The 24,234-nt window shown below is 50.2% G+C and overlaps 1 protein-coding gene and 1 non-coding gene across 4 annotated transcripts in view; one reads left to right on the forward strand and one right to left on the reverse strand.

Moving 5' to 3' along the window:
- The window catches only part of dscaml1 (Down syndrome cell adhesion molecule like 1), a 153,145-nt gene that overhangs the window by 9,479 nt on the left and 119,432 nt on the right, over nt 1-24,234 (forward strand). For all 3 annotated transcript variants that reach the window (XM_069182418.1, XM_069182419.1, XM_069182420.1), the window contains exons 2-3: nt 8,110-8,427; nt 20,020-20,166. In XM_069182418.1, coding sequence (XP_069038519.1) covers nt 8,110-8,427; nt 20,020-20,166 — 465 coding nt within the window. The remainder of the gene's footprint in view (nt 1-8,109; nt 8,428-20,019; nt 20,167-24,234) is intronic.
- Nucleotides 16,652-16,725, reverse strand: trnar-ccu (transfer RNA arginine (anticodon CCU)). The gene has a single exon. It is a non-coding gene; the product is annotated as a tRNA-Arg (tRNA).

The following is a 24,234-nucleotide window of genomic DNA, read 5'->3' on the forward strand; positions in this document are numbered from 1 at the left end:
TTACAGGGGCTTCTTTTTTGTGTGTGGCATATGCAGAAGACGCAGAGCGCGCCGAAGGACTTACAGGGCTTTACCACACTGCCGGCTGTTTTTAGAACAAAGGGAAATTGGGTTATTTCATTATGCTTTTCATTAGCGGAGCACAGGCGTCCAAATCCCTTTTTAATTCGGCTTCGGCGCACGGAACCTCTCTGGGGGTGCCTTCTCTGCCCCCCCCCCCCCCCGAAATACTGTTGATCTTGGCGGGGGTGTCGTTTGGAGCCACCGGGACCCGAGGCTGGTTCCCTTAGACCCGGCCGCGGCTCCAGGAGCTGGGCTTGAGGTCTTCCGGCCTTGCCCAGCAGCGGAGGTGGGCGGTTACCAGGAACTCCTCCGTTACACCGTCGCGCGGGATTTCGGATTCGGTCTGCCAGCGGACTGACTTGCCGTTTGGCAGGCGGAGCGAGCAGATCTCGTGAACCCAAGGGAGCCCTCGGAGGGGCGACTGAGGCCACCGGGGCCTCCCTCACCACCCCCGCCACTCGGGCTCGGAAGCTGCAGGAAGTGATGTCACTTCCTGCCGAACCGGAAGCACCTCTCTGGGCCTCCCTCCTGCCTGGGTAACCCCACTCCTCCCCCTCTGCCCCTGGGGTCGCCCCTTTCTCTGTTGCGGGGGGTCGGCACGGAGCTAAGGGGGTTGACCCACAGTTTCTGAGGCAGGACTGCTCCACAAGCACTCCTACACACGTTCCTCCTGGGCGACGTCACTGCTCGGGACATTGATAACGTTAGGGAAGGCTGTGACAGGGACCAGTCAGCTGTGCTGTGCAGAGGGTTTTCAAATGACAATTCAGCGCTCCAGTGCATATTTCAGCCCTGTGTAGTGTAGCACACACTGAGAGGTGAGCTCCTTTATCTTTTATTTTCTCAGATCCATTGCGTGCACAACATGGATCACTCCAAAAAACATTTTCTCACTGGGTGATCTTATGCCTTGGGAAACATATTTGTCAGTGTTAATAGTTCGAAGTAGCAGAATACCCAGTATCTTAAGTGAGCAAATAAGCTATAATATCTGAGCTCCCAGTTGCTGGGACAAACAAGTGTGCAATGAACGTAGCTCAGGAATCACTGACAAATTGACATAGCTGAACAAACATCAGGCTCTTTTATTACACTTCATAAATGAGTAAGTAACCTTGTTTTCAGCTGCACTTAAATCCGGAACAGCGCAGTGCTGTTACAAGCCTGCCCTTGTACAGATCCAAACATTTCCTCGCGGAAAAAACGGAATGGCATGTCTGCACAGCCATGCATAACCGCGCAGGGATTTTCACAATCAGCGTTCGTGTACTGGATGTTCACGCAAGGAGCGTCGCAGAGAGCTTTGGGATTGTGGACCAGACGATCGCGGGTTGAGAATGCGCAACATCAACACACACAGGCCATGCCACAGTAAGGCTACCAACGGGCAAGGATTCCATTTCTCCATCCATCCCTGTTCTCATCACTTTCTCCACTTCACAGTTGCGGGAGAGCTGGAGCCTATCCCAGCATGCAACGGGCACAAGGCAGGATACACCCTGGATGGGACGCCAGTCCATCTCAGGGCACACACAGACACACACACTTCCTTGGTTAGATTTGCCGACAGTCGATCTCGAGTGAAACGTCAGGAGAAAACTTCTAGAGAAGCTAGTGAAGAAAAGATTCCGTGGCGGAGAGTCGCAGACGCACAATCTGCATTTCCACGCGCACACAAAGACCGCGCCACGAGATTCACTTGGACACACAACACAGCGCCACAAAATGACAGTATATTTCCTGCACATTCTGCTTAACTGATGGACTGCTGGGTAGAAGCTGAGGGGAGGAGCTGATCACAATAACAAGGTGTTAGTTTTTGGCTGTGTATAATCTAGGGCTCTTCCTGCAGTATCCATATTAACGCCATGAAAATGTTCTCTGTTCTGTTTGTTTCCTGGCTGTAAAACTTTAGTTCCTTGTTATTTCATGATGCATATTCAGCAAGCGGCTGCCTGGTGGCTCAGTGGTGAGCACTGCTGCCTCAGGGTGCTGGGGTTCAGGGCCCGATTCCTGGGGCGCTGTGTGTGTGGAGTCTGTATGTTCTGTGTTCACGTGGCTTTTCTCCAGGTGCTCTGGTTTCCTCCTACGGTCACATACAAACATGTTTTTGTGAACAAAATAAACTTTATTTCTACAAAGTGTAGAATTCTTCCAATGGGTGCAAATCTGCACACACAAGCAGAGTCACACACACACACAAGCACAGTCATGCACACACACACACACAGTCATGCACACACACAATCATGCGCACACACACAGTCATGCACTCACAAACACAGTCATGCACACACAGTCATGCACTCACAAAGACAGTCATGCACACACACACACTATGCACTTCCGATCAGTGTGTTGGTGGCACACTGGTAGACCAAGGCTGCCTTGTGGGCATTGGACAGGCCTCAGAAAAGCCTTCTAGTCCCCCCCTCGCTCTGCCTGTGGGCTCGTGATCCAGGATAAGACTGGGATGAGGAGAAAGCCACTCCTGCTGGGAGATTATGGATATAGCAATCTTTGTTATGGGAGCTTTATGGATTGTGGAAGTGTGCCAGTGACCCACAGCAGGGAGGAGGGGAGACCAGTATTCTCCAGTACAACTACTGGTTAGATCTGCTAAAGACAAAGAGAGCCAGCAGCTATAACACTCCGCAGCTCAGCAGTGTGAGCCTGGCCAGCACCTGGATGGGAGACTCCTGGGAAAGCTAAGGTTGCTGCTGGAAACCCTCTTGGAATTGGGGGAGAGCATGCAAACTCCACACAAAGGATTGTGGGAGTAGGGAACAAGCTTCCAGAGGACACAACCATAGGACACAAGTAGGAACTGCACAGCAAAACAAGAGGCACCTCTTTACACAAAGAGTTGTGGAAGTGTGGAACAAGCTACCGTAGGAATCAAACCTGGGGCCACAGCACTGCGAGGTGGCAATGCTACCCACTGCCCCACCTTCACCACCTGTGTGCCTAGTGTAAATGTGCACTCTCCCGCAATCTGTTGGCCTTTGTAGACCTGCGTGAAAGAGAGAGTAGAGAGTAGCACATTGATTGCTCGGTGTTCTTTCTCATGTTACTCCAATTATACCATCAAGATTCCAGTAAAACAAACAAGTGCGTAGAAAAAGGTTAAACCTGTAATCTTTGGGATGAGCAAACCTCCTTGCCTGTCTGGTGCGGTGGATGTGCTGGGCTCATTTTCCTTTCAGTGCTGATTAATCGGTAACGATCCTCGCAGGGTTTCACCTGCAATCGCCTCAATCAAGGCCTTTCTGTCCCTCTGGTAGGAAACACTACCCGAAAAATCATTTCATTTCCACTCTCCAATCAATCTGACAGTGGCCAGGTTCCTCTGAAGCAAAGATTTCAGATACAGGTCGAGGGCTGCTGTCAGACAGAGGAGTTCCCTGCGCAGTGAGCCTTTCAGGTGCCATTGTGCGTATTGGCTGTGTGTTTGCTGAACACATCGGTTTTATCTAATGGGCATGCACAGACGGGAGACAGGCATCACAAAGGAGGTTTCAACGCGGGCAACTATTAAAGATAGAGCCGCTTCTTGCTTTAAGATGCTCTGCTGGAGGTTCTGAATCTCCTCTTCCATTGGTGTTGAGACAGTAGGTTTCGAGTTATGATCTTAAAATGAACTATCGTTAGTGGGCAGCACAGTGGCGTGGTGGGGAGTCTGGGTGGAGTCTGCGTGTTCTTCCCAGGTCAGTGTGGGTTTCCTCTCACAGTCCAAAGACAAGCTGGTGGGCTAATTGGCTTCTGGGAAAACTGGCCCTGGTGTGAGTGTGTGTGTCTGTGTGTGTCCTGTGATGGACTGGTGTCCTGTCCAGAGTGTGTGTGTCTGTGTGTGTCCTGTGATGGACTGGCGTCATGTCCAGGGTGTGTGTGTGCATGTGTTTGTCCTGTGATGGACTGGTGCCCTGTCCAGGGTGTGTCTGTCTGTGTGTGTCCTGTGATGGACTGGCGCCCTGTCCAGGGTGTATGTCTGCCCTGTGATGGACTGGTGTCTTGTCCAGGGTGTGTGCCTTGTGATGGACTGGTGTCCTGTCCAGGGTGTACCCTGCCTTGTGCCTGGTGCTTGCTGGGATGGGCTCCGATCCTTCCGGTGACCCTGTCCTGGATGAGAGAGTTAGAAAATGGACACAGGACACACACACTCACACCAGGGCCAGTTTTCCCAGAGTCTAATTAACCCACCAGCACACCTTTGGATTGTGGGAGGAAACTGGAGCACCTGGAGGAAACTCATGAGAACACGGGGAGAACATGCAAACTCCACCCAGACAGCCCCTCTGGAAAGCCCGCGCCACCCACCCGAATGACAGTTCTACCTGCGCTGCACGGTGGAACAGTGGAAGTCAGAGCCTTAGGTGCAGAGGAAGTAAACAGAATGACACAGCACAACCCCAGCGCACACTGTAGCGGGCCTGCAGCGCCCCAGGAGACATCGGACGTCTACAGCGCTCAAGCAGCTGGGTCAGTTTGTGTTAAGCAGAAGCTCGGCCACACAGCACTCTTGAAGCGCAGACAAAGGGGAGATTAATGAGAGGTCTGGTTCAAGAGAGACAGGCAGCTCTGGGTCTTATCGGGGGACGATTCGCTGTCACAGCAAAGAGCAGACTTGATTCCTGATAGCAACTAGGCCAGGGCTTCTGCTCGCCACCTATCTTCACTGAGTTTTCCGCCGGCCTCTGAGCGCCGAGGGGGGGGGGCGGAGGGTCAGTTTTGTGCGCGTCCGTACAAAACTGACCCCCGTACGTCCCCGGGGGCCAGCAGGACGCACAGTTGGAGCGAGAGCGTCCAGCCACCTGGACACCCCGGAGCACTCAGGACGGCGGTGTCTCCGGCACACCTTGAGTCGCCCCCAGGCTCTCCGCGAGACGGGGACCGGAACCTGCTTTGAAAAAGAGGCCGGCGCCCCCGACTGCGAGCCGAGTCTCTGGGGCAGTGATGGGATGACCTGCTCCCCCCTCCTCCTCTCCCTGCCCGCATTTAATCTGACCGCGATTTGGAGACACTTTTATGAAACGCAGTATTAAGGCAGAAAGACTCTATGTTAAATGTTAAAGGAGCTTATATGGATTTAGATCTCTGCGTCTGTCATACAAATTCCAATCACATAACATAACCTCCATTTTCTATTGGCAAAAAGCTCTTCCTATAACCCAGCAAGGCTCAATCCCTAATCTCCATTCTTTCGGTTTTTAAACCAGGCCAGCGTTGGGTTTGTTTTTTATTCCTGAGACTTTGACAGATTTTTTCTGGGCGTCGTGGAACTCGAAAGGGAGACATTGTGTGGAGGAGGCAATAACCAGCCCACTCCTTGTTTAAATGTGCTCCATTTCTTCCGAAGGTGATTCCTGCTAGTCCGATAGACGGCCTCGTTTCGGTGCCTAATCTTCTCAAGGGCAGACAGGGAGCCAGCATGCTGACCGTCTTCACCGGCAGTGCCAACCCTCTCTGGGCTCGTGTCCTGTCTTTAGGAACCCCCAGCTGCTGAATGGCAGAGTCAGGAGCCCCAGACAAGCGCTAGTTCCTCTTTATACATACCAGTAACAAAATACTGAGAATCCACAAGTCCACTGACCTCTTAGATCATCCAGAGTGCTTAGAGAACTGGGGGAAAGGAAAAACATGAATCATTCGATGATGTCCGGCGACGTTAAATCTTCTGATATTTTGCTTCGGGAGGTGAATACCGGTAGGGAAGGGATTGCTTCTCATTGTTATCATTTGGAATGTGTGGTTATTGATTTTCAGAGTAGTCCAATAGCATCTGTGAAATACACAAATATGTGGACTCATGTCGGGGCTCATGGGTGCCTGCAGCCCAGTACGATGAGGTCAGTCCCCAGGAAATCGCCATAGTGCTGCATGCTCCCCGGATGGGAGGCTGGCCTTTCGGCGTAGGGGGATTCCCAGATGTCTGTGGAGGCGCTGGGAGGTGCCTGAGAGACAGCAAGGCTGCAGACACTACCGTCACACATAAATGGGGAAAGTGTGGCTACTTAAAGAAGTCTTGAAGACAAGAGAAAGTCTCTAACCTCGTTGTAGCAGTTTTTACACTAGGATTGATGACTATGAGTATTATTCATCTTCACTGACGATGCTCTTGTGGGCATTTCTGCTACTACTTTCATCACAAGATCTAATAATATCAATACCTGTTGTAAGGCAGTGTTTTTGTGCACTTTATGCCAATGCTATTATTTCTACTGTTACAGCTGATGCTATTTGATAGTGCCATTAACAGCATTAATATTAATTTGCATTGAATAATGCTTGTTATTTTGTGTTGTCTTACTATAACTGCTATTACTAGCCCTAATCCTCTTACTCCAACTACTGTAACTATATTACTTACTATATATTAACTATAAACTCCACACAGACAGCACCCCAGGAACCGAATCTAGGGCTCCAGCACTGCAGGGCAACAATACTAATCCCTTCATCAGAGTGTCCCCCTATAGTGCTACAGTCATTACCCAACACATAAACATTAGGTGACTGTCCCGTACTAAGTGCATGCACACGAGACTAATTAAAAAAAAAGTTCAAATGTAAAAAAAGAGCAAATGCTTCCCGGAAGATGCAAGAAAAGGCAGTGCCTTATGAGAGCTCAGTTCCTAAGAGTGAAAAAAGCCTGCACATTCAATTTACAAAACAGAGCAGAATTACTACTGTTCATTGCATGGAAACGTGCTCACTCCAGGCTAGGTTGACAGCCCGGTATTTTTCGAGTTAGTTTAGATTTCAGAGAGGATGTCACACGGTTACCGAGTTCTGCATTGCGAGGGGTCACTGGGGTGATGTCGCCGAGCTCTGCGTTCTTGCGATTGATGAGTGTGTTTTGAAACTGGTGTCCGCCAAGTCGTTTGGAAAGGGGCGTGCCTAAAACAAAAGAACTGATTTGACACCTAAATGTAGAAGGCAGAGCTGTTAGAAAAGTGTGTGAAAGGGTCCTTTAATCCCATAGTCCATAAAAGTCCTGAATGCCAGCTGTTAATGATCTTTTATTGGTTTGTGCCAGGTATTTGCAGTATGATTCGTTTGATGTTATCTGGGAATGTATGCTTTTTATGTCTGAGGTGTTGTCCTTGTATGTTTTTAGTCCACTTTTAGTGGACAATAAAGTGAATCTAATCTAATCTGATGCATGGAGAAGCTGGAGTAGGTGGCTGCGTCAGCATGCATGGGCTACAGAGGAACGGGGACAGGTTTATTCTCTGCTGCAAAGGAAAGAGACTCAACGTGCCGGCCGTGAAGCCACACCTGAAGAAGGCTCCCCAGCCCAAACATTGAGTCTCTCCTTTCAGCGGGGAATAAATCTGACCTTTTCCTTTGAAGGGGAACTGCAGTCCCAATTGTTCAGACCGGCTCTTAAATCTCGGCACAGAATAAATTCATTGACAGTAGAGGAACAGTTTCCAAATTCTGAATCCAGCACAGAATCGTGAAATTGGTGAAAGTGCTGTAAGTGACGTGAGGCGGCCCTTCCTGCTCACTAGTCCCCGTGCCGACTGATGTACTGGGATGGACGAGCGAATCCGTACAGGCTGTGCAGCAGACGTTTCACCACAAACGTGATCTGCGTGCAGAGATAATAAGCAAGCGGTATTTGTCAGCAAAACCGTTTCGAAATCGAGAGCAATATTTCTAGTGGATTGAAAGAGAGGGATTCACCAGGCTGCTTGTTTACAGCGTAATAGTGAGGCCGCTTCACGTCACCAGAAGTCTGGTCGCCTCGTTCTGAATCGCAGACAATGGCAGCAATGCGGTGCTGCGCGGACCTGGGAAAAGTTTGTCAAATTTGAGATGTAAACTGGAGGTTTTGCACATGACTGCGGACCTTTTGCTTTCATCGTGGTTGGAAATGCACTCATCGGAGCTGATTCGTTCTCACCCCCAGAATATAACAAAACAGCGTAGCTCCCCTCTGATCGAAAGCATGGCTGCGGTGCATCATAGTGACGATAGTGCTCCTGCCCGTGCCGTGGGTGCGATGCTAACGGCCTGTCCCCGCTGGGGTTTCCCTTGCAGTGCGCAGTGAGGATGCGGGGACCCGGCTGTACTTTGTGAACGCCACCCTCCAGCAGGTGACCTTCTCCAACTCGGTGGGGGTGTCGCTCCCCTGCCCGGCCGGGGGGTCTCCGGCCGCGGCCCTGCGCTGGTACCTGGCCACGGGCGACGACATCTACGATGTGCCGCACATCCGCCACGTGCACGCCAACGGCACGCTGCAGCTGTACCCCTTCCTGCCCTCCGCCTTCAACAGCTTCATCCACGACAACGACTACTTCTGCACCGCCGAGAACAGCGCGGGCAAGATCCGCAGCCCCAGCATCCACGTCAAAGCAGGTGGGAGGGCCGCCGCCGGTCGTGCCGCGGCGAGGCGCTCGCCCTTCACGCGCCACCCCGATCACCGGTGCACTAGCGCGCAATCTGTGTCCTCGTGCCATCCCTGACCTGAGCGATGTCATGGATCCCGTTTGGTGGATCACCATTGTCGTGGTTTCCTCCCACAGTCCCTTTCGATTTCCTGTGGGCAACGGGGTGGCGCCGTGGTGGGCGTTGTCGCCTCGCAGTGCTGGGGCCTTGAGTTCAATTCCTGGGGGATGCTGTCCGTGTGGAGTTTGCATGTTCTCCCTGCGTCACCCACTAGTGTGTTCACCCTCCAGGAAAGGACGGATGGATATTTAAGCTCATTCATTGATACCTCCCACGTTTGAACACTTGATCTAGCTGGTCTCAACCAGTTTCTAGTGATTTGTTTTCAGTTCTAAACAAGAATACCTCTGCTTGAGACCACGCTTCCAACAATACTTGACACAGGAGCAGGGTGCGTAGGACTTCCTTGACGTTAACCAGAGACGTCCTCAGTATTCCTGCCCAACTGAAGTTATTCTAACCTCGCATGACAAGATTCGCATGTGATCTGGCTCACAATTCTTCCAGCAAATTCTCCTAAGGTATCTATTGAACTTGACCTATAACTGTGGGATTTTAAAATAGCTGATCGGAACTTATAAAGGTGAGTTCGTTTTATGTCGGCATAGACCCATATCTTCTCCTTCCTCATTGCTGTGTAAGTGCCAGTCTCGGTCTCGCATCTATACTCTTGTGCTGTTAACTCGGCCTTGTGTCATGTACTGTACTAGGGGACCAGTATCTTCCATGGTTATCTCTAGCTCAGATTCTCTTTAAGAGAACTTCTGAAAGTATCTGTATAGGACTGAATGAGGAAAACCAGATCCATGACTGAAAGCTCAAAACGTACCATGCTTATCAATAAACTGACTCTATGAGCTTAATTCTCTCGTTGCCCCATTAAACATCCATCTAGTTGATTAAGTCTAAAGTCAGGATCCTAAATCTTTCTCTCTTTCCCAAATTACAGATCCTTTTCCAGTGGTAATTTCATTAACAACCCAGGAATTATTCTCTTAATGCATTAAATTATGTCCTAAAGGGCACTGTTGTGAGAAACATATCCTTTCCTTCACTTGTTCGGTTTTGCAGAGAGGCATCACTCAGTCAGGTCATTATGGTCTACACTATTAGACTGAGCCATAATATTAGAGACAAAATAGTACTTCTGCAAATCTGGGCGAGCAAAACCTCCCTTTTCCTTTGTAGACTTCTGAATATTTTGCGTTTTCTTGCATCTGTGGGTCTTTTCCTTCCCCCGCGACCCTAGCTGAGAAGTCTGTCACAAGATTTAAACTTTACAGGAACAGGCTAGTTCCCGAAACAGGAACAATACTCTTGAAAGTATGTTTGATCAGGTAGCCCTTCCGGAGAGCGAGAGAGGTATCCTGTAAGGTCACGCTTTGATATTCTGGCTCATCATGGCACTTGGGTCTACCGAGTGTGTGAGTACTGTAGTACCTAAGTGATTTTTATCCTGATTTCGTTGTTAGTTTGCTTGTAATCTCCAGTGATTGGTCCTTTGATAACCATAATTTCTGATTTTCCTTTGTATAGTTTGGATTCTTGAAAATACTTCATTCCGTGATGATATCCTTAAGGGCAGGAATGCATTTCAATTTAGACTATATTTAATGACATTGTCTGCATACAGAGCCAGCTTGGGTGATTCTACAGCCAGAAGAACTCCTTCAGTGGTCCTCATTGTCTTATTTCTACCTTGTGCTAATAAGATAAGATAAGATCACTTTATTAGCCCTGTACAATTTCTTGAGTTAGGAAATCGTCTTTTCGCATACCCACAGTATGCAGACACACAGACAGGGAGAGAAGCTTGTCTATACTCAAAGTGAAAATCAGTGAAAACAGTACATATACTTGTGTATATACAGTATATGGGAGGTCTCCCATCCAGGAACTGACCAGGCTCACACCTGCTTAGCTTCAGTGGGCTGCCAGCTGGGAGTTGCAGGGTGATATGGCTGCTGGAATGTTTGCCTTGTTTCTGAAAAACTGTAAGGCCTGAATTGATCCAGGTAGGTACCCAATCTCCACTGGCTTAAGCCCAACCAAACCCCTTCGGAACCTCACTGGTATAGCCATCTGTTTTAACAGAAATTTTCTTTTTCATTTATTGGCAAGACATTTATTTTGATTCTGTTTAGATAAAATTTAGTTTTTTGAAAATATACACACTCTATACACTGTATTCATTATGCACACTGTACAATTCCTAATACCATTTCTGAAGTACTCTATGTCTCCCTGTCAGAATTTGGTTGCTGGTCTGCCTATCCTATATTAGAATACGGGATTCTGTTATTTGCTTTTGGAGTCTGAAAGCTTAAAGATTGGAGGCCTAAGAACACCTTCTTAATAACATTTGTTTGGCAAGTACCACTGCTCTGTCCACACTTTCTGTTATTATCTCTTATAACAGTCTCTTTTCTCCCAATCCTTCGGAGAGCCTGGCTCTCTTATAGCCCTTTGCTTTTCTATATAAAGCAGTAGAAACTAGTTTCCCTCTGTGAAGTGCTTTGGCTGTCTCATCGTATGTATTATTTAAATTACAGTAAATTCTCATTTAAGTCTTAATTTACAAACAGTCCTTGTCTTGTCTTGAGTCTTCGGTTACCATATGGTCTTCCCTCGATCTTATCCGCTATTGAATGTCATGAGCATGATCTAATTAACTCATCCTCCCTATTTCACCGTTTCTTCCTCTAAAGGAACATTTATTTTGTGTAAAGACAAGCTAAAGAGTCTTGAGTTGCTGACGGTCAGGGATTCATTCCACGGTGAAAAGCAGAGGAAAAAAGATGTTTCCTCCTTCTTCTGGTTATTCACTCGGTGGATATTCAGCAGATGGCAATAACTAACAAATACCATCATTCTGTTTGACATTTACCTTTAAATGCAAGATTTTAAATGCATACACACACACACACCCTGGACAGGACACCTGTCCATCACAGGACACACACATCCTGGACAGGACACCAGTCCATCACAGGACACACACACCCTGGACAGGACACCTGTCCATCACAGGACACACACACACTGGACAGGACACCTGTCCATCACAGGACACACACATCCTGGACAGGGCACCAGTCCATCACAGGACACACACACCCTGGACAGGACACCTGTCCATCACAGGACACACACACACCCTGGACAGGACACCTGTCCATCACAGGACACACACACACACCCTGGACAGGACACCTGTCCATCACAGGACACACACACACACACCCTGGACAGCACACCAGTCCATCACAGGACACACACACACACACACACCCTGGACAGGACACCTGTCCATCACAGTACACACACACACACCCTGGACAGCACACCAGTCCATCACAGGACACACACAGACACACGGACACACCCACACACACCAGGGCCAATTTGCCTAGAAGCCGATTAACCCTTCAGCATGTCTTTGGACTGTGGGAGGAAACCAGAGCACCCAGAGGAACATGCAAACTCCATGCAGATATCACCCCGGGCATTAACCTCAGGGCCCCAGCACTGCGACAATGCCCTTATCGCACTGTCACAAGGAGCACGCCCCCAAAACAACTGTCCCATTGTACAGTAAGGAGGTAGAAATACTTACCTTCGGTGTGACCACCTGTCATCCCCTGCCACATACACAAGTTTGAGCTCTCTACCATGGCTGTGTTTGTGCCCATGGTTTCGTGTTGGGCGCTGTTGCGGGGGCATGACCTCAGTCACTCTATTCTGCCCTTGCACAGGCAATGATGATTCGGTCCAGAACGGCCGCTCTCTCGCCCAGCCCCAGATTTGCAGCGTTCCTGTCACCCTGCTTGTAGCTGGACTGGTCTCTCACACAGCGCCAGCACTTCGCAGAACGATGCCCAGGGGAGGGGCACACTCTTACACAGGTACACCCACCTCTGGGCTGGAAAGTACCAGGGTGCCGCACTGCACAGCACCCTGGCCTCAGACAGAGTGGGTGCCAGTAGGAGACAGGCTTTAGCGCTAGGTTAGGCCATCGGGTTACCTGGTATTCATGCCATCATTGTGAAAACAGAGGTCAGGGTTTGTTGTTATCATAGGAGCAGGCAGCAGGGTGGCGCAGTGGCGAGTATTGCCTGCCTCACAAGCGCTGGGGCCCTGGGTTCAAGTCCTGGGGTGCGGTCTGTGTGGAGTTTGCATGTTCTCCCCTTGTTCTTGTGGGTTTCGTCCCACAGTCCAAAGACATGCTGGTGGGTTAATTGGCTTCTGGGGAATGAGTGTCTGTGCCCTGTGATGAACTGGCGTCCTGTCCAGGGTGTAGCCTGCCGTGCGCCCGTTGCATGCTGGGATAGGCTCCGGCTCCCCTGCGACCCTGTACAGAATGAAGCGGACAGAAAATGGACGAATGGATTATCACAGGAGGGGGGTGACATGGTCCTACATTGTCACGGACAGGCGACACACGCACAGGCGGTGTGCTCTGTCCCTGCCAGGTCGCTGTGGTGATGGGCGTAAACAGCAGGTGGTCAGGCATACCTGAGCCAGGCGCGGGGCTGAGCTTGATCGTGTGTCCCGACACGGGGGTGCTGCTCACCGTTTACACTCTGTCATTAACAGAAAAACGATCTGTCCCTCCCCTCTCTCTCAATTCCATTCAAGGTGCTTTATTAGCATGACCGATGGGAACAATCAGTGTTGCCGAAGCAAAAAAAAAAACGAAATTCTCATGAAACAAAACAAAAAATAAAAGTAAAATAAAATCTACAGACATTCACACCAAAGGCACATCATAAAATATTTACATATCCCCTCTCCCTCCCTCCTTCATATTAGTGACCCGCACAATCCACAATGTCAACAGCTGTTACCGCAGTCTACTGAACAGCACACACGTACACACGCTGGCCGGCCGGCTTTGCCCAGGGAAATAATCCGGACCTCAAACTGTTCCAGAAAGACCTGGCACCTAAAGAGGGCCTTCCACACCGGGGCGACGTGTGTGTGAGGGCTTGGGGAAGGGGCGGACCAAAATACCGCGCCGATCGCCGCGGGCGGGCGGGCCAAACGCAAGTTGAAGGCGCGCTCACACAGCACGCTCGGCCCTTGCGGAGCAGTATCCGTCTCCCAATTAACGTCTCCGTGTCCCGTGGGGGTGGGCTCGGCCGCGCCCCTGACAGGAGAGATAAGCGCCTCGCCGCTAATGCCTGTGATTAGCCGCGCGTGTTGTGTGCGTGTCGTGCAGACACTGCTGACAAACAAAGGCAAAATAACTCGGAGCGGCGGTTGTCGTTCGACCATAACCTATAATTGTATTGTTATTCTGGCTCAGTAAATACAACTCCCTTTGTTTCCGCTCTCGTTCTTTACAGCCTTCCTTCTCTTCCCTCGGGCGGAGTTAACCCGTGCTCTCCCGCCCGGCACCGTCCCCCGACCGCCAAGTCCGGGGCTCGCCGGCGGCCTGGGTCTCACCCGTCGGGGGGGGCGGACGGACAGGCAGGGGCCTTAACTAAAAAAAAAACGCCCAAATCGTCTTTTCTGTGCTTTCACCTCATGAAGTTAAATCAATTAGGAAGTCGGCTTTCAGTCCTCTTTCCAAACGAATTAGGCTGGAGAGTCATTAACTTTTTTTTTTATACGGGAAGCGGAAGGAGGGGACATCGGACTCCCAGGACCTCGACCGATCTCGGGTTGAGCTCCTGTTGGAGGACGTGTGTTCTTTCGGGAGGACAGTCAGCACACACTGACCGCCTTGCAAGCCACGGACAAACCAACCATCGCTTGCGATGGGCTTTCAGCTCAAGGACATCACCTTTCACAGAGCACGCCAACACACATGAGTAACGGAGTAAAAAAAAAAACTCCAGAATGAACCGTAACGTGTTACTGTTGAGCTTTATTTATTTTATTCCTTTCAGCAAACGTGTCTTACACCATGTTGAACGACTTATTTGACTTGTTTGTGGGGTCCTAGTATCGCTTGCTTCAATATTGTAACTTAAACCTTTGGCGCTTGGCTCCATCACTTTTATCAGAGTTAAGAGCTCCGAGGCGGCTCAGCTGGGGCAGAGAAACAAGGGTCTTTTCAAAGCCACCCACCCTGCACGTTCACCGCGACGTCCGAGTTGGGCGCTAATTGACCTGAGGTCGCTCACACCTGGAGGGGGTGACGTCATCGACGTGGGTACGTCGGAAGGGGAGGAGGGGGGGCACGGCGCATGCGTACTTCGGGCACGAAACGCGGGTTTTCAGAGTGGCTTCTGGGAGTGAAGGAAGAGGAGCTCGCCGCGAGACAGCGCGCTTCGAGACTCGAGTTTGGCGCCTTTTCCACCAACGTACAGTGAAACATTGAATCTGACAAGGTACCGATACCACAGTTCCCCCCCTCCCTCCACCCACCCACCCAGGCCCGGGAGCAGCGAGTTGAACTCGCCCGTTACACGGCCCTTTCCCGGGAGGAACCCGATACGGGCGGTACCGCGGCCCGTTACCTTAAACGCTGTCGAGTTTCCGCCCGTGTAAGTGAATAATGTATTCGGTTTCGCCGGTGTAAATTATTTAAATTACAGTGACACAGGCCTGTGGTTGAAACTGGAGAGCCCGAGCGTGTTTTTGTCGGTCTCTTAGCAACGACAGACGATAGCCAAGCGTCCGCCGCATTCTAATGACCGCGCGTACGAGCACGGCCCAGTACAGTGTCTATATAAACAGTCGCCTTTCTCTTTTCTCAGGTAATTATCAATTTGGCAGAGCGACCCTTACCGCTAATAACAACAGCCGAAAGCCGGGAATAATTGTCAAGTGCTGCGAATTTTAACCCCCGCGAAGAAACCTGGAAGCTAAGCAGTCAGGCCTCGGCCAGGACGCAGATGGGAGACCAGGGCGACGGACATGATTTATAAAAGGGGATTCGGCGCTCTCCCGCGCTGACGGGTTTATAGGCAAGGTCAACAATACGCCTATTAACAAATAAATGAAGTCGAGAGTGGCTTCTGCAGATGCAGAGGCCAGCTCCTGCCAGACAGAAGTGAGAGTCAAGGTTACGGGTAAAGGGAACTCCAGAGGCCAGATGTGTCATTAGATGAGACCTGAGCAACGGCCCCGTCTGTGTCCTGGTGATCTCTGAACAAACATCTGTTCTCTCCGGAGTCTGTCTGTGCGCGGGTATATTGATTTTAGCAGTAGCCTGCACAGTGTGAATCGTGCTAGCAGTACTTGCAGAGCAAGGTGGGGTCTGTGTGTCCCTGCAGGGGGGGTGGGGGGGTGGATTGAACAGTAATTACTGGACTGACAGAGTCGTCTAATATGGGGGTTAGAAATGAGGGAGGTTACCTGATGTAACTGGCTCTGTCGGCAGTCTGTCAGTATCCCCATCACAGGTTAATTCTACCACTCAGACTGGGCACAGGTGCTAATAACTGGCCTGCTGTGAATACTGTCGTGCATAAAGAGGAATAGGTCTGTCCCTTGTGTTGAGGTTTTAGTCACGTTTGAATCCTCCCCATCACACAGCAGGACACATGCACTTTCCAAGAAGAGTGATTAATCTGCCGTTTCTGACATTGAATTTGCTCTTGCTCTTGCCCTACGATTCTTTGACATTTTGCACCAGGTTTCAGATGCTGTCTTGTGGAATTCTTCTCAGATTCCTCTCCTAGAGCCTAGACTAGCAGTTGCCTGATCTCTGGTCTCTGAGCCCTGGACAGGCCTGTGCCTGGTCACTGGTCTCTGAGCCCGAAAATGTCACACTTTTTCCCAGCTCATCTTGTGTCCCGTGGGGCTCAAGTCTGCTGACTACATCATCTATGACTGACTGTTGCATTCTCATCTCGCCAGAAAGCTGTTGATACATGAGCAGAATGAGGACATGTGTTGTCCTACTGCAGAGTGGAAGAGTCTGATAAGATCACTTTATTGGCCATATAAAATTCTATTAGGAATCTGTTTTTTTCGCAGACCCCGTCTTGCTCTCCATGAGACACACAGACGGGGAGAGAAGCTGGGGGTCAGAGTGCAGGGTCAGCCATATATACGGCGCCCCTGGAGCAGCTGGGGTTAAGGGCCTTGTTCAGGGGCCCAATGGAGTGGGATTCGAACCGGCAACCTTCCAGCCAAAGGTGCAGATCCTTAGCCAAAGAGCCCAAAAAGGGGACAGGAGCACCCCAGATGGGACTTGAACCCACAATCCCTGGCTTAGGAGGCCAGTGCCTTATCCATTAGGCCACTGGGGGCACAGTGAAAGAAAGAAAAGGAAGGAAAAATATGCCTTTGTGCGTTGGTGGTATCAGTTTACCGGACTTGAGTGTTAGCAGGCTTGATGTTCAATGAGTTAAATCACCTGTCACTAATATAACAATCAAAGTCAGTAGTGGGTCTGTCATGGTAAACTTATCAGAATAATGCCGAAAACATCTAATCAAATCTGTTTTCTGTATTTCTCTGAAGCATACATTAAATGTGGACAGAGTGATACATTTCTTTTGATGCTCAGACCGCAGCGTTTGGCAGGAAAAGTGACTTTTGGTCATACAGTAGCATTACAGGGCTTCTCATCCAAAGGCATAAAATATAATTGCAAAGCTACATTTCCTAAAGCATAAACTATAACAGGAGCAACAGCTGTGATAAAAGTACACTAGTGTAATTTTGTAGTATATTGACAAAGTGTAAACTTGAATTGCTAATCTATGAAAAGGCCTTCTTGCCGCTTAAATTTAGTACATCATATGAATGAAGTGGTGAGCTGTCTGCTGTCAGACAGTGGCGCTCCGGTAAGGTGGGACAGACTGCGGTGCTGTGATTTTCTATGCGATGAGAATATTATCTTCTACAGATTTGCTCCCAGTGCAAGAAGGTGACTTTTCCCACCCGGCACAGGGTTTTATTAATGACCGGATTAATCCCATTTTCGGCACAGTTTGGATTATTGCCTTTCGTGCCTGGTTGTGTGTGTGTGCACTGCTTCATCATTACCAAGAACACCTTCCTGAGTCAGGTTGCCGTCTGTGGGCCCCGCGTCTCTGCGCCCGTGTGGAGTAAAATCGCGTTGGTGTCGTCGGGCCTGTCGGCTAGCTTGCAGACACTCTCCCTTTAGAGCCGTTTCATTCCCGGGAATTCAAGTGGTAAAGTCAGTATGGCAAAACGATCCCGGAGATGGGATCACGCCTCTTCTCTGTTGGCGTCGCGTGTGTCTATTCTGCCTGCTCTTGTGGCCAGGCGCAGGAGGCCTGTAATGTTTGTGACGGCTTCACGGGCCAGAGAGAGCCTCTCCGCTCATCTGTACAAAGGGCGCTGTGTGCTCTCTCTCGGGCTGTGTGTTTAATCCGCTCAGGGTGGCCGCGTTATTGTCCGCCACTCTGGTTATGCGGAGATTAGATGTGTCAGTCCCATTGTTCAGAACCAATTAAAAAATACAGGAGTAAGACACATTCCCACCCGCCATTTTGTACGAAATATTCGTTCGTTTAACTTACGAGTGACGAGAGTGTGTAAAGTATAATAAGATAGTTCTATTTATCTGTTAGTTCTGATATTGTCATTTTTTATGCCGTACTGTTGATCACTCAGGGCAGGGTGGTGAGCACTGCTGCCTCGCAGCGCTGGGGCCCTGGGTTCAGTTCCTGGGGTGCTGTCTGGGTGGAGTCTGCATGTCCTCCCCGTGTTCGCATGGGTTTTGTCCACGTGCTCTGGTTTCCTCCCATGGTCTGGTGGGTTAATGGGATTCTGGGTGAACTGGCCCTGGTGTGAGTGTGTGTTTGTGTCTGTGTGTGCCCTGCGATGAACTGGCATCCTGTCCAGTGTGCACCCTGCCTTGTGCCCGGTGCTTCCTGGGATAAGCTCTGGGAGACTGTGACCCTGAGTTGGTTATTGAAACTAAGGTGATGTTTATCATTCATCCCTCTGTGCTCATCTGTATGCCTGTGTGAGTGAGTCTGTGTAGCTCACACTATGATCACCTATATCATGTATTTTGTACTTGCTGAAGAGAAAATAATGCAGGCGTAGGCAACAATACCTTTGCTTTTGTAAACTTAGCTCCCATCTGTATAATTATTTATGAGATGACTTTGTTATTTTTAAGTTGAATGTGTTCATCTTTGCTGTTCAGCTATTTTGAAATTCTCTTGCCGAAGGGTTTCCGCATTCTGAGTGAGCAGCAGCTGATTCAGAGCAGGAAAGGGCAGTTCGCGAGACGGAAACTGGTGGCAAAGGCCAATAACTGAGCCCCCGGCCTTGTGACACACAGGCCTTCACTTTTGCGCTGGTTCAGACCTGCACCAGCATCACAGCAGTGTACAGCAAACCACAGTAGCAAACTTTTGGGCAAATGCCATCCATCTTCTTCTGAATAAAGTAAAGCATGCTTGTTTTGTCTAATGACAAAAACACTGTATCTTAATTAAGGAAATGGCATGAAATTAAGTCCCACTATAATATGAAAGCACATTTTGTGAGTATTTTTAGCTCAGGATTAATTTCCAGGCTTTTGAAGTGGTTAGGTGGCAGTCTGTACACGCATTTAGCCTTGCATTCATACACATGTCTTCTCTTGCTTCTGTTTTTTTTCTTAACCCTGTATCTTCCTTCTTATCTGATCAGTCTGATTAACCATTTCATAGTTTTATCCAGGGAGAGTGTTTACTAATGATGCCAACTGCTGAGGTTTGTCGTTTCCCCTGTAAAATCAGCTTCTGTCAGAAACCACTAAAGGGTGTCTATTTACCTGCCCTCCTGGTGAAATTGTGCCCTGTGGTGAAATTTAGACTGATCTCAAAACAAGCCCAACACGCCTGTCTCCAGAGATCCAAAATCACCCCATTTCTGCAGCAGGGAGATTATCAGCGATGCTTTCAACATAATTTCCATTCATTTCCACTGCGCACGTCACAGCAGAGATGATATTTAAAGTCCTACTGACATTTGTGAGCACGAGGCTGTGCTTGATATATGTTCTTATCAAGGCATGTACCTGGGCAGCACAGTGGTGCAGTGGTGAGCATTATTGCCACGCTAAGCTGGGGCCCTGGGATCGATTCCTGGGGTGCTGTCTGTGTGGAGTTTGCATGTTCTCCTCCTTTGTGTGGGTTTCCTCCAGGAGCTCTGGTTTTGTCCCACAGTCCATAGACAAACTGGGAGGTTTATGGGCTTCTGGGAAACCTGGCCCTGGTGCCTGTGTTCGCCCTGCGATGGGACTGGTGTCCCACCCAGGGTGTACCCTGCCTTGATGCTTGCTGGGATAGACTCCAGCTCCCCTGTGATCCTGGACTGGATCAAGTGGGTTAGAAGATGGATGGATGGACACGCAGCCTAGTGTCCTCGAGTTCGTTTGGCCTCGCGCCTCAGTGACAATTCTTCGAAATGAAGTGTGTGTGGGTGTGGGGGGGTATGTGTGCAGATGGAAAATGACCTGCGGGTAACGGTGGCCCCTTTCTGATGGATGAGGGCTATGATGGGATCTGCAGCAGCTTGCCGTGTGTCTGTCTCGGAGCTCGGCCTGCGTGACAGGTGTGTCTTCTCTCTCTGCAGTTTTCAGGGAGCCCTACACAGTGCGGGTGGACGACCAGCGGGCCACGCGGGGAAACGTGGCCGTCTTCAAGTGCCTCATTCTTTCTGCCGTGCAGGAATACATTAGCGTAGTGTCCTGGGAGAAAGACACTGTCTCCATCGTCCCAGGTAGGACCCTGGCTTCCTCTCTCTTTCTCTGGCCGAGATGGGGGGTGGGATGGGTGTGTGTCACACGCGGGGATGGTCGAAGTGTGAGAATCGCCTCTGCCGAAGTGTGCTCGTGTTTTGGGAGGCGCCGATGCATTTGTGTGCGTGAGGGGATTTAGGGGAGCTATGTGAGCAAGAGGTGATCTTCCGCAATTCTCCCGAGAGAAGGAGCGCTCCGCCCCCGGGCTGCAGTTGTTTCCCCGGTCGTGTCGGCCGGTGGGAGTGACCGTGACGACCGGCGTGTCCGTTCACCAGCGGTGAGTCGGGAAGCAGTCGGTCTGCCGGTCGGTAGCCGGGCAGTCTGTCAGCTGCTGGGTCACTCGATCGGTCAGCCAGCAATTTGGCCGGATGGGCAGCCAGTCTGTCAGTCTTCGGTAGTCGGCGCACGGGGGTCTCTCAGGCGGGCACGCGGAGCCGGCCTCGCGGGGGGTCTGAAAGGCCGAGGATGTGTACAGCAGAGGATCGGCGTTACGCGGCCTTGGAGAAATGGGAAGGTGTGCCGATCGGGAGAAACTCTGTCCAGATCTGCACGGGTGTCATCTAATGTCACAGACCGCGCGTGCTTTGGGCTTCACTCGCTGTGCAGAATCGGTCAAGGTTTCGATTTCCTCGCTAAGTGGGGGAGAAAAGTGATTCATCCTTGCTGGCTCGCTGGGGACAGTTGTCTCGAGTGTATTGTGACGGGAAATGACTGAGCAGGGATCTTGTGCCAATGTGGAGATCAAGCCCCCGGGCAGATATGAGAGGTGACATGCCGACTCTTCTGGTGTGCTTCTGGTGTGCTGATTTCAGTCTGGACCATGAACGATCTTGACAAAACAGTGTCATTGCCAAAAAGATGTACAAAGGTTTGACATGGAAGAGGCCGGATAATGAACCTGAATCTGTTTTTTCCTGCTTTTTGGAACCGGATTAGTGAATTAATTGCTGTGAGCTGGGTTTGAGGGTCTTTCAGAAGTGTGTGTTTCTCAGAGGGTCTGACATTGCAGCGGCCGGTGATCTTGTTTTAGAGGTGAAACGTTTTGCGCATTTAGCAGTTGGTCAGGAAACTGGACTTTTTCTGTAGCTCTGAGTTGATTTTGATGTTGTCCAAAGCATAGAAGACCTCACAGAAGCGGGGCCAGTCCCAAGAACACTGTAAAGCTTTGAGCACCAGATGGGCGTCTGTGCTCATCGCTCTCTCTCAGCCCAGCTGTCTCAGCTTGGCTTGGCCGTCCAGGTCTGAGCTCTGTCTGCAGCGCCAAACACAGGCAGCCCTTGTCCTCACAAGCCAAGCGGAAGTGCGAGTAAGAGTCTGCGCCCAGACACGTGCTGAAGCCTCCTCCTCCTCACTGTGGAGCTGTGATCCCCGGTGCCCGGCGTTCAGGCGTTCAGGCGCACTCGGAGGGCAGGGAGCGCGAGTATGAGTGGGTGTCTGACCCTGTGCAAGAGTGGAACTAATTAATAATAATAATTCATAATTTCTTACACTGATATAGCGCTTTTCTGGACACTCCACTCAAAGCCCTTCACAGGTCATGGGGATCCCCTCCACCCCCACCAGTGTGCAGCCCCACCTGGATGATGCTCCAGTCCTCTCCCCACACACCAGCTCTCAGTGGGGAGGAGAGCAGAGTGATGAAGCCCACTGTCGGCGCGCGTGATGTTTGGTGGGTGCGTAAGCCCGTGTATGTGGCTGTGACAGAGATCCCGAGAGCTGGTGGCCGTGGGTCGTGTCATTCCCGGAAAGTTTGGGCCTGGAACATGATCATTCTCGGGCCCATTAGACTTCAAGAGTATCGGGTGAAAAAAGACCCAATGAAGAGGCTGAGTTCAACCGCTGGAGAGCAGTTTGGTTGGTGTCTGTTTTTACAGGCCAATGGATGTCATTTATCAGCCATCACCAGGGTCTGGACGTTACAGGCCTTTTACCCTCATCTGAATCAAATCTGCTGGCCTTGTGCCCGTCTGCAGCTGGCAAAACCTGGAATGGATCAAACCGCTACGGATACCTCTTCCCCGAATTACGCTACAGTGTGTTAGCAGGGTTACCGTCAATGAAGAGCGCAAGAGAATGAGTAATTGAAATCAATAACCGAAATCTGGCGGTTTTTAAGCATGCTGGCGCCCCCACAAGAAACCTCCTTTGCATGAGAGGACACTTGCGAGCTGGCAAGGCCCCAGGTGTGCGTGGACATGTGGTGTTTGTGTGTTTGAGGAGGTGAGCGGGGCTGTGTTACAGCCGAGTTTCATTTTCTTCTCTTCCACTTAAATTGCTGGGAGTGTGAAACTGTGTGGTGTTGTGACTGGGAGGGCAGTGTGTGTGGGTGTCTGACCCTGTGTTGGTGAGTGTGAAGTTCAGTGGAAAGCACAGTATAGTTACTTCCTTTAAATATCTGGGTATATACGTACTGTAGATGTTACTCTGTCTTGGAAGACGTGTGTTTCAGGGACTGTGTGTGTACATGTGTGTTTCAGAGACTGCGTGTGTACATGTGTGTGCTTCCGAGACTGTGTGTGCTTCAGAGACTTTGTATATGTTTTAGAGACTGTGTGTGTATGTGTGTGTGTTTCAGAGACTTGAAGTGTGTGTGTTGCAGAGACAGTGTGTACAAATGTGTGTGTTGCAGAGAGTGTGTGTGCGTGTAGATGTGTGTGTGTTGCAGAGACAGTGTGTGTGCGTGGATGTGTGTGTTGCAGAGACTGTGTGGAAGTGTGTGTGTAGCAGAGACAGTTTGTGTGTGTGTTGCAGAGACTGTGTGTGCGCGTGTAAGTGTGTGTTATAGAGGCAGTGCATGTGTGTATGTGTGTGTGTTGCAGAGACTGTGTGTGTGTTACAGAGACAGTGTATGTGTGTGTGTTGCACAGACAGTGTTTGTGTATGTGTGTGTGTTGCACAGACAGTGTTTGTGTACGTGTGTATGTGTGTGTTTTGCAGAGACTGTGTGTGTGTGTGTGTGTTGTAGAGACAGTTGCGTATCGGTCTCCTCATCCCTCTCTGGGGTACAACGCGGTGTGAATTTTATCTCATTGCCATAGCAACTAATAAAAAAAGAGTGTAATGGAGAAGGTGTGAGCACGTCTCAGTGATTGCTGCTCCCGAGATTCAGATCACATTCAGATTAGATACCGGGGGGAGGGGGTTACATCACACACAGGCGAGGCACAGGGGCACAGGAGTGTGTGTGTGCGTGAAGGCAAGGATGCAGAAACTTCCCTCTTCTGTTTTTCACTGAGAAAACAGAGAAGGGGAGAAGGGATAGGAAAAAAAGCAGGGAAGAGGTTACAAGTGCCAGGAAAGTACAGGATCGGTTTAATCCTTTCTCTGCAGTAACTCTGGTCTCCTCACGTGTGGCAGTCTTTGGAACGACACCTTCTGCTTGCAGATATTTTAGCAGGTCTAGCGTTTTCAAAGACAGACTGTCTGTGCAGGCTTATCTAGTGACCTGGTAATGGCTTCCTGGTTTAGGCGTTCTGCCTCTCTGTCTAATTCCACTGCCACACTTCAGCACGAGGCTGAGGTGTGCCTCTGGGCTCGCTTTCAGGACACAGCGTCTGCCTGTCGGCCGTGGACGATGTTATTAATCGACCCGGGAGGAATTGAAATTTTTAAGCTTCACCCCCATTGATCTGTTCCTGTATGTAAAGCAAAATGCACTTACTGGGGAAAATACAATATATACCACAGGCAGACCTCAGATGTCACCAACATGACAAACAACAGAAGAACACGACAGAGAACGAATGCAGTTTTCCATTCCAAGGGGTGGCACGGGGGCACAGAGGTCAGCATTGTTACCTCGCAGCGCTGGGGCCCCGGGTTCAGGTCCTGGGGTGCTGTCTGTGTGGAGTCTGCATGTTCTCCCCGGTTTCACGGCGGTTTCCTCTGGGAGCTCCGGTTTCCTCCCACAGTCCAGAGACATGCTGGTGGGTTAACTGGCTTCTGGGAAAACTGGCGCTGATGTGAGTTGTGTGTGTGTCTGTGTCTGTGTGTGCCCTGTGATGGACTGGTGTCTCATCCGGGGTGTATCCTGCCTTGAGCCCGTCGCT

This window comes from Lepisosteus oculatus, chromosome 23 (assembly GCF_040954835.1).
Source record: "Lepisosteus oculatus isolate fLepOcu1 chromosome 23, fLepOcu1.hap2, whole genome shotgun sequence".
Lineage (NCBI taxonomy): Eukaryota > Metazoa > Chordata > Actinopteri > Semionotiformes > Lepisosteidae > Lepisosteus > Lepisosteus oculatus.